Source organism: Pteropus vampyrus, unplaced genomic scaffold (genome assembly GCF_000151845.1).
Source record: "Pteropus vampyrus isolate Shadow unplaced genomic scaffold, Pvam_2.0 Scaffold25, whole genome shotgun sequence".
Lineage (NCBI taxonomy): Eukaryota > Metazoa > Chordata > Mammalia > Chiroptera > Pteropodidae > Pteropus > Pteropus vampyrus.
This window is the reverse complement of record NW_011888806.1, coordinates 12,668,966-12,678,126: the sequence shown is the minus strand read 5'-3', so window position 1 is coordinate 12,678,126 and position 9,161 is coordinate 12,668,966. Positions and strand designations below refer to the sequence as shown.

At 36.4% G+C, this 9,161-nt stretch overlaps 1 protein-coding gene across 2 annotated transcripts in view; it reads right to left on the bottom strand.

Annotated features, from left to right (window-relative positions):
- HPSE (heparanase) overlaps positions 1–9,161 on the bottom strand; it is a 31,860-nt gene that overhangs the window by 12,081 nt on the left and 10,618 nt on the right. For both annotated transcript variants that reach the window (XM_011356341.2, XM_023528453.1), the window contains exons 2-4: positions 6,892–7,037; positions 5,064–5,189; positions 586–759 (exon numbers count right to left, since the gene is read on the bottom strand). In XM_011356341.2, coding sequence (XP_011354643.1) covers positions 586–759; positions 5,064–5,189; positions 6,892–7,037 — 446 coding nt within the window. The remainder of the gene's footprint in view (positions 1–585; positions 760–5,063; positions 5,190–6,891; positions 7,038–9,161) is intronic.

Genomic DNA, 9,161 nt, shown 5'->3' with positions numbered 1-9,161 from the left:
AAGCATTATAAATACATTTGAATGAATGTGACAAACCATTAGCACTTTAGTTAGAGTTTATAAATAAATTCCTTGCAAAAAAGAGTTGAAGAAGACAATCAGGAGCTTGATCCAGGTAGGATTCTAATCTGGGAATTTGAAGCTTGAGCATATCATAAGGGTTGTGATGAGGTTGCTGAGATTAACTGACTAGTTGAGAAACAAAGAAAGGATTAGGAAGGTAAAAGCAAACTGCCTGCTTTACAGTTTTGCTGAGTCCAGCCTGCCAAGCATAATAGGCCTAAGTGACCCTGAAAATCCTAAGGGAACCTGGGAGCTGTGGAAATTGCTGGTTCCATTTAGTCCTCAGCTTGAACATTACATAAACTTGGATTAGCAATAGGTTCTGGGATATACAAAGGAGTTTTCTGCCATAAGCAATTTCAAAAGTTGCGCTGTTATGCACTGTATGGATGGGCTTGGCCAGAAGTGTATTTACTAATATTAAAAAGAATGGATATTTGGGAAATAGTCTGTATCCATTAGTCTGTAGCAACAAATAATGCCAAAGGGCAATCTCCTTATTAAGTTTCTAGGGATACTTACCATTGCCTAGTTCCCAAGAAATGTTGTAACTCTTGGAAGAGCAGTAGTCCAGGAGCAACTGAGCATTAGAACTGTTCCACTGCAGATCTGCTGTTCGTAGTAAGGCATTTAGACCAAAGATCAAGTTCAATCCAGAACAATTTGCAAAAGTATACAGTATATCCACCGAGCTTCCTAAAAGACAAAAGTTGCAATGTAATGGTTAGAGCAGCACCACAGGGGCGAAGGCCTCCAGATTTGCCCTTCATAATGATTTACTATTTCTGTTATTAAACTGAAGGAATCCTTGTCCTAATGAGTGACTAAAATTATGAATAAAAGATAACAAAAGTGGACTGGCGAGTTAAAAAAAAAAGTCAGCATAATTTCATTTGCTTCAACTGTTGAATCAAATCCTATGGAAGGTACTAGGAGCTTTGCTCTGGCCCTAGGGTTTTTTCCAAGTGACCTCAGGTGAACTGGGGGAATGACAGCACAGCTGGCCCTCGACATGCGCAAGCCAGACCATCATAGTGAACATAAGCCCCACTCTTCATAGTCTAAATATCTACTAGCAAATTTAGTCACAAAATATTTTGGTAAAAAAAAAAAAAATTGGTAAATTTAAGTATGTTTAAAATAATTTTTTTGAAAAACTCATGTATATGATTAACTTTAAATACATAGAATTTTACACTAAAAACTGGCCCAAGGCTACAGGGCTGTGGTTTCCAAACTTTGTGCAAAGGCACCCTAAAGAGCCACATGGAATTTGCTGACAGACATGGTTGTCAGATTTAGCAAAGAAAAATACAAGACATCTAGTTAAATTTGAACTTCAGATAAATAATGAATAATTTTAGTGTATGTATAATGCAATATTCGATAAATACTTACAGTAAAAAAATTATTGTTTCTCTGACAGTCAGATTGAACCAAGCAACTCTACTCATGGGGGCACTGCAGAATCTTTTAAAATTGTAAAAGAAACACATCAACATCTGTTGGACATGATGAGAATTATTACTATTTGGGTGTTTGGACCTAATAACCTAACAACAACTTAATAATTGAAACATTTAGGTATTTCTTTTGGGTGAGGTATGCTGTGAAAAAGAAGCAATGAGTCACTCAAGTGCCGTAAAAGTTCGGGAACTTTTGAATTCAGCTTTTAGCTAGTCTGTTATCACTTTTTTGAGATTGGCAACAATGTGATTGATTTTTAGTGTCATCTTTAAATCAGTTATATGCTAATTAAGTTCTTAAGATTTTTCATGTACATTTAGTGATTTGCTATATAGAAGTCCACTCTTGAACTCTCCTAGTTTTTTTAAAAAAAATCTCTGTCAAATTTATACCCTGACTTCTTAAAAGTGACTTTGTTTTTGTTTTCTTTCTAAGTCTTCAGCCTGAATTATTTGGATCACCATAGCAGTGAAACCCTAGATTTAATACTGCTGATAAACGCTGAAGGGCAGAAATGACCCCAAGTAAGGCGTTTTACATATTTTTGATGTTTGCTGTGTCACCATTTCCATAAAATTGCTGCCTGTCATCAAAGCCTCACAGACCCTGGGCTTGCAAAGCTCTCTGAGCCCTGCAGCTCAGCATCCCACTGGATCCTAGGACAGCACCGGCCTTTGGAATTAATTGAGTCCTCCCCAAACCGCCGCCCTCATTTTTCTCTGAGCAAACTGACACTCCCCAAAATGAAGTTCTTTGCTCAATATCCCGTAGCTTTTTGGTGGCAGTGCCATTACTAGAGCCTGTTATAAAAGCCCTGGGACTGCCTTACTTACAGCTATATTTTAGCCTTATATATTGGAGAAAGTGTCTTGGATCAGGAATCATAAGTCCTGAGCTCCAGCCCCAACTCTCCCACTTAAAAATTGAAGGGACGACCCCTTAACCCTGCTACAGATCTACAATCCTGGAACTAGTACCTACCTCATAAAACCAAGGTAGAAACAACACATGTGTGAAAACCTTTCGTAAATCATAAACACTCTTACAGATATGAAGCACTGTTGTTGCCTATCCCCTTTACAAAGATTATGCATTTTCAGAAAACATGAAATGTTTGTATTTCCGAGTATTTATTCAACTTATACTTTATTCTTCTTCTATTTTTTCATTTTTCCAAATGCACTGGATTATATGTAGCTTAAAATTCTATTATATGCCCCCTGTAACATAACAGTAACATCTCCTACAGTAAGGAATGTAATCACTGAGTTTAAACCTACTCTTTAAAAAAACAAAAACAACAAAAAAACCATCTGGCCTAATTTCCTCCTCAAAATAAGATTAGTAAGAAAACTCATAGCAATTATTCAATTCCCAATCATTATCCAATCTTTTCTCTTACTGTATGAGAGGATGGAAAGATCCCTGGGACAAAGATAATCTAAATGGCACATTAAAAATTGGCACTGACTATTTCTCTGGTATTATTCCATGTACATTCACATGAATGTGTCCAGCATCCAGTGTGAGAGTGGGTGGTGAGGGTGGAGGAGTAGGGTAATGAGGAAGAGAGGTAGAGAAAGAGAACAAAGAATTACTCATTAAATATGATTATTTTAATAAGAGAGTCCTTCCTGCGGTCACACCCAGACTTCTATCTGCAACATTGCTTCCTTTTCCTGTCCAAACAGGTTTAAAGTGTGAGTTTATATTTTCATGACAAATGTGTTTGTCACCTTCTACTTAAGTGAAACACACCACGCAATGGGCTCTATAATTAGAAAACTATTTGTTTCTTCTAGGACACCCATTTTAAAGGTGTAGGTCACTAAGCAATTAATGAGTTCTTGCTGCAATAGACTATTACTATCTCTTCCATCATATGATGCCACCCTAAGATACTCAGGCATTACCAGCCTCAGCCATGAAAGCAGAACAATGTGTGGAAACATCTATTGGCTTCTGAGATACTTATCATTATAATGAGTTGGTACCCAGAATAAACACAGTAGTTTCCTATCTATATGTTTCCAAGACATGTAGATTAAAATAGAGAATTTCAAACCAGAGGTCGAATGTTTCCAAATATAAATAAACTATCTGTATCTGTTGTACATTTTAGCAGTGCCAGCACGGTGGCTGGAGTTATACTGACATAATTATGACATAGTTAGTAAAGGCAATTTCCCTTGGTATAGAAACTATGAATGTCCAAGTCCCAGAGGCAGGAAAAGATGTTGGAAACCTGCCATCTTGGTTCCAGAAAGATCATGTGAGGTAACAAAACTTTTTTAAAGAAAAATTGATGATAAACTGGTGTAATGTTTAACATGATAAAAAAAAAAAAAAGCAAGAATCTATAGATTACCTAATACTCTGAGGTCTTCTCTCAGTAGGCCTATATCATAATGATTTATTTATTACAAGTGAGACTTTGTTGCTGTGGGTCTCTTGTACTTTTATTACTCCTTTAAGGGATCTGAGATGGCCCTGCTTTATGCCACTCAACCAAAGATCATATTATTCATGTATCAGTGTATTCACCCATCCCCAACTTTAAAACACAAAAAAAATAATTTAGAGAACTACATTATCTATTAGCACATAACCTATTTTCTCATTTCTTATATGTCACATTTTTTCTGTCCTTTATAAATAAAAAATATAAAAATAAAAAATCTATTTGACACACTGAAATCCAGATGTTATACAGTAAAATCTTATAAAGATAAAAAATTTACTTTCAATAATGTACTTTTAGAAATGTTGACTAACCCAAATTAACTTCAAGATAATCTATTTTTAAAAAGTCAGAAGAAGACAGACAGTATCTGAGCAGGTTATTTTCTTAACTGAGATCTGGGACAACATCATCCCCTAGATAGATATAAAACATTAACTTTCAGATAAAAATTCATTTCATAGTTAAATAAGGCTCACTTGTTTCAGTTGCTTTAAAGCCCTTTGTAACAATGTCATATCATTCTGAAGACTGGAAAACTGTTTCAGTGGATGGAAATAAATTTCTGGTTAGTTGAGCCAGTCCTGTGTTTTGCAAAGCCACGGAGGAAAGAAAAAGAGAGAGCTGCTTGACGGCCAAGACTGTCTGGTCTGAGCCAGGATTCCCCTGCTTAATGATACACCAACTTATAATAGGGGTTGCTTCTGGGAGGGAGAGAGAATGGACAAGGTGTAAATGCTTTTTGCATTTTATTCTTCACACTTTTATATTTTACTTTTACACAAGGAATGTATTCATCTTCCTTGATTTCCTAGTTCTTCAGAAAAGTTTAGGTCATTATTAGCTTGTGAATGAATGATTTTTATATTTCATTCTGTGGCTAGTAGGTAAAGTCAGGTGAAGAAAAGAAAAGAAATTGGGGGGTTCAAATTTTCCCATTAACTCTTGATAATATTTGAGTATTATGCAGCTTTGTACAATTGCTATAGGGCTTATTAGATTCAAGCCCAAGTTCAAGTTATCCAAATATTTTAGGAGCTGGGACACCTGCAGGGTGCCGTTCATTCCTTACTTGAGTAGGTGCTATTCTTGAACTTTTTCTGATACTGTTCTCTGAGTAGCAATTGCTCCTGGAATGGCCATTCCAACTGTAACCTCTTCTCCACATCAGAAGGGATGAATCCAGATTTGCAAATATCTGCAAATGGAAGATAATTTAGAGAATCTATTTTCACATTGATGAGGTTGAAATCCTATACATTTATTTAGTTGGCTATTTATGTGACTAAAATAGGACAATTAAGTTTCTGTTTGTTAGGTATGAAACCAGAGAAAATATATTCTGTTACGTATGCCAATTTTCTGGCTACCTGGTCACCACAAAAACAAAACAAAAAAAACAAAACAAAAAATACCCAAAGGGCAGGTTTCCTAAGAAATATTGGACACAGGTACAGTGGATATAATTTCAAGTTATTTAACAATTCAGAAGGCTCCTCAAAAACTTGGAATTACCAGAGAATCCCACTGAAGAAAACATAATTCAGTTCTCTTAAGGTTCACCTTCAAAACACATAGAAATTTGTTTTATGCGGACTGTATCTGATATGTGGTGATTTCCTCTTGGCATAATGGTAGGCAGGAAATGTTGACTTTTTTTCCTTCAAATTCGGTAGCATCAAAGTTTCTGAGATCACAACATGTGCACTTGGAAAATCCACCACTATCCTGTCAGACAGACTGTGTTTCTTTATCACAAGACAGCAGGGATGCTGGGTGCTTGCTGCCAGGGCTGGCTAACATGCCAACCACTTCCTTTCTGAGAAACCGCACATTCTGGTTTTCTGGCAGCCAGTGCCTTATCCATCCCCATGCTCACAAAGAATGTTTCAGAGGCACTTGGATAATCCCAGGGACCACCCCCACCCCAAACAGGATGAAAAAAGTTAATGAGCAAAGGACAGTTTCCGGACAGTTTCTGGTCTACACTTATGAGACATATGACTGGTGGGAAAGGGCCAAATCTAACCATAAACTATTTCAACGTATTATTTCAAGAGAATCCTCCTGTTTTTTTTTCTAATTACTATTCTATCAATTTTGGCCCAATTACTGATTAACTGTTCTAAATACTTCCTAACTGAAAAAAATAAACAGAAGGAAAATGTGTAACATATGAAAAAATGAAATGTTCATTAATATATACATTATACATATATTACTATAATTCGTAATGTATATGATATTTAAAAAAATTTTAAGATAATGATTTAACTTCCCTTTGATGTCTGTATGGCAGTTAATGAAAGATGGGGCAAATCCTCGTGGCTCCCTAGGGGCAGGTTTCCCAGGTGAAGCTCACAGACTTCCAATATCAGACTTACCCGAGGAGCTTGCTAAACTGGGAACTAAGGTTGGAGCTCAGGTATTCAAATATTCAAACTCACTCCAGGAGATTATGTATAGTCAACAAAGTTTGAGAATCATTGCTCAATAAATCAAGCCTTAAAATCCTCTCTTAGGAGCAGAGTATGTCTCACGTCCTCTTGGTATGCCTTTCATCCACATTCTAGTTCCACAATAAATGGGTTTCAACCCATTACATCTTCAACTGGAAATTACTCTCTTCAGTTTGAGACATTTCTACCCTCATGCTCCCTCTAGGCAGCTCTGTCCTTCAGCTACTTTGTTGTTCTATTTACGCAGTTAACTCTCAGTCCTGCGCAGCACACCTTGTCATGGGAGGGCTCACATTTCATGAAAGCATCAGGAGAAGGAAATCTGCTCCTCTTTCTGTGTAGGCGCCTCCACAGGTCAGTTGGGAGCCCTTCATTTCTTATTGAATGCTCATGACTGACTCAAATTAAGAAAATATGTGGTTAATCTTTAAATTTTTTCACCTTGCTTGGATTGAGATTGCCAGTAACTTCTCTCTTCAAAGCTTGGTTCCTTCTTGGGATCAAAAATTAGAAAGTCTGTCTTGGTGCCACCAAATCTCAGGTATGCAGGAGACAAACCTCTGGCCAAAGTACGAAGCTTTGCAGAACTGTTATGAAGACAAGCAAGAAATTAAAATGATTTTTTCCAAGATCATCCAGTCAAACAGGTTTACTTCCTTCTCTTTCGGTGGACCTATTTCTTCGTGTCTAGCTATACAGGCCTTGGAGAGAGAAGTCATGTTGCTATATTAGGGGAATCGTCTCAATCCGAATGTTTCTAATTGCGAGGTTGCTCTTCTAGGCACCTGGAGGCAACCTGGAGCTCTTCGGCAAGAGGTTGTATTTTAACTTGACAAGTAGAATAGTGTTCATTGCTTTCAAAAAACTCATAATGTCTTATGATTGATGGAGGAAAAGAGGTGAGAGAGTGAAGATGACAGGAAAGATGACTCTGTGTTTCTTTGAAAAATAGATTGTCTTCAAAAATTTATGTTCCCAGAGAAGTTCACAAATGACTTATGATTCTCCCTTCTCTCCCTAACTACCCCCCCCAAGAAAACAATCTTTTTTAATTTAAGTCAAATAGCTTAGAATTATATAAGATTCCAATTCCTATCATTGACACCTCCAATTTGAGCAATTCAAATGCATATCTCATCAAGCCAAAAATGCTCCTGATAGGTGCCTGTCAGGTGCTCAGCATGGTACCAGATGCTACAGAATGGAATTAGAAGGATTTATAATCCCTTCCCTCAGAAGGATGAAGATGTCATGAATATTTAAGTGAACAAAACTAAGAAAGCAGAAGACCCAGGTAACAGGGACCCCTGCCAAACTTTTCTGAAGTCTCACGTATGTGATCCTGGCCACGCTGCTCTCTGGAATGCTCTTAAAACACATAAAATCAATGCTGTGTAGTTCTCAGATTGGCCCGATTTTAGTTTACATCTGGGTTTATTTCAAATCAAAAAATCTTTCCAGGAAAAATATCTAATTGCCAATATCCTAGTAATTAAAGACCTGACCTAAAATTTAAAATTTTAAGATGTGCTCCTGCTTAACTGTATATAGTGCTATGAAAAATTTTCAAAAGATTTATTTGTGCTTAGAAAAGAGAAATTGAAAGATGGAAATTAACGAAAGAATAAATATCCTGCATTAAAAAACCTCACCAAGTCCTCCTCACCATTTATATTCGTTACTTGAGAGCTTAGAATTGTACTATCTAGGCACTTTTTCCTTCATGAGCCTGTTTCTCCACAAATTTTTTTTTTTAAATTATATGTTATGAAACTATTTATTTATTTAAAGTTAAATATGCCAATATTATATGTTAAAACATTTTCTTTGACCTAAAAGTTTATTTTCTTGGAGTCTATGGATCTTAAAAGAAGTTAAAGTATTTTCATGAGCCCTTGAACATATGTGGGTCTGGCACGAACAAGTGTAACACAAAGCGAGACTTCAGAAATGTAATCGACCTGGAATTCGCCCTGACTGAAATACCTGACAGCACCAGAACTCTAGAAGGATGGCATCTGCCATGGGGTTCTCAAAACCACTTAAAAATAAATGGAGATGCTAACTTGGACTAAGCAAGGATTCGGAAAAAAATCAGTTCCATTCTGCTATAAACCCAAAGAAATAAACTGTAGGGAGGGGGAATAGAGCATTATTGTTTAATGGGTACAGTTTCAGTTCGGAAGGTGAAAGTTCTAACATGATGGTAGTGATGATTGCACCATAATGTGAATGTATTTAATGCCAGTGGACTGACTACATGCTTAAAAATGGTTAAAATGACAAATTTTGTTTAGTATATTTTACCACAATAAGATGAACAAACTGTAGACATAGTGTCATTTCACCAATGAAAACAATACCTACAGAAGGAGATAACAGTGATTACTGTGTGGTAAGATGGATGATAGACTCTTTTCTATTGCTTTTTTGTATTTTACAAGTTTTTTATAATAAGCACATGATATTTTAGTTTATACAGGGTGGTTTAGTGAGTGTGTTTCTGTGTATGTATGTATGTGTGTGTGTGTTTAAGAATAGACGAAGAAACAAAAATTTACTTAAAGGAGACATAGCCGTCCATTAAGTTTTCAATAAATATTTACCACAGGCCCACTTTGTGGAGGCATCATGCTCATTGCTGGGGATACGACAGCAAATGAGACAGACACAGCTGCTGTCCTCATGTAATTTATAGTCTAATGATATAG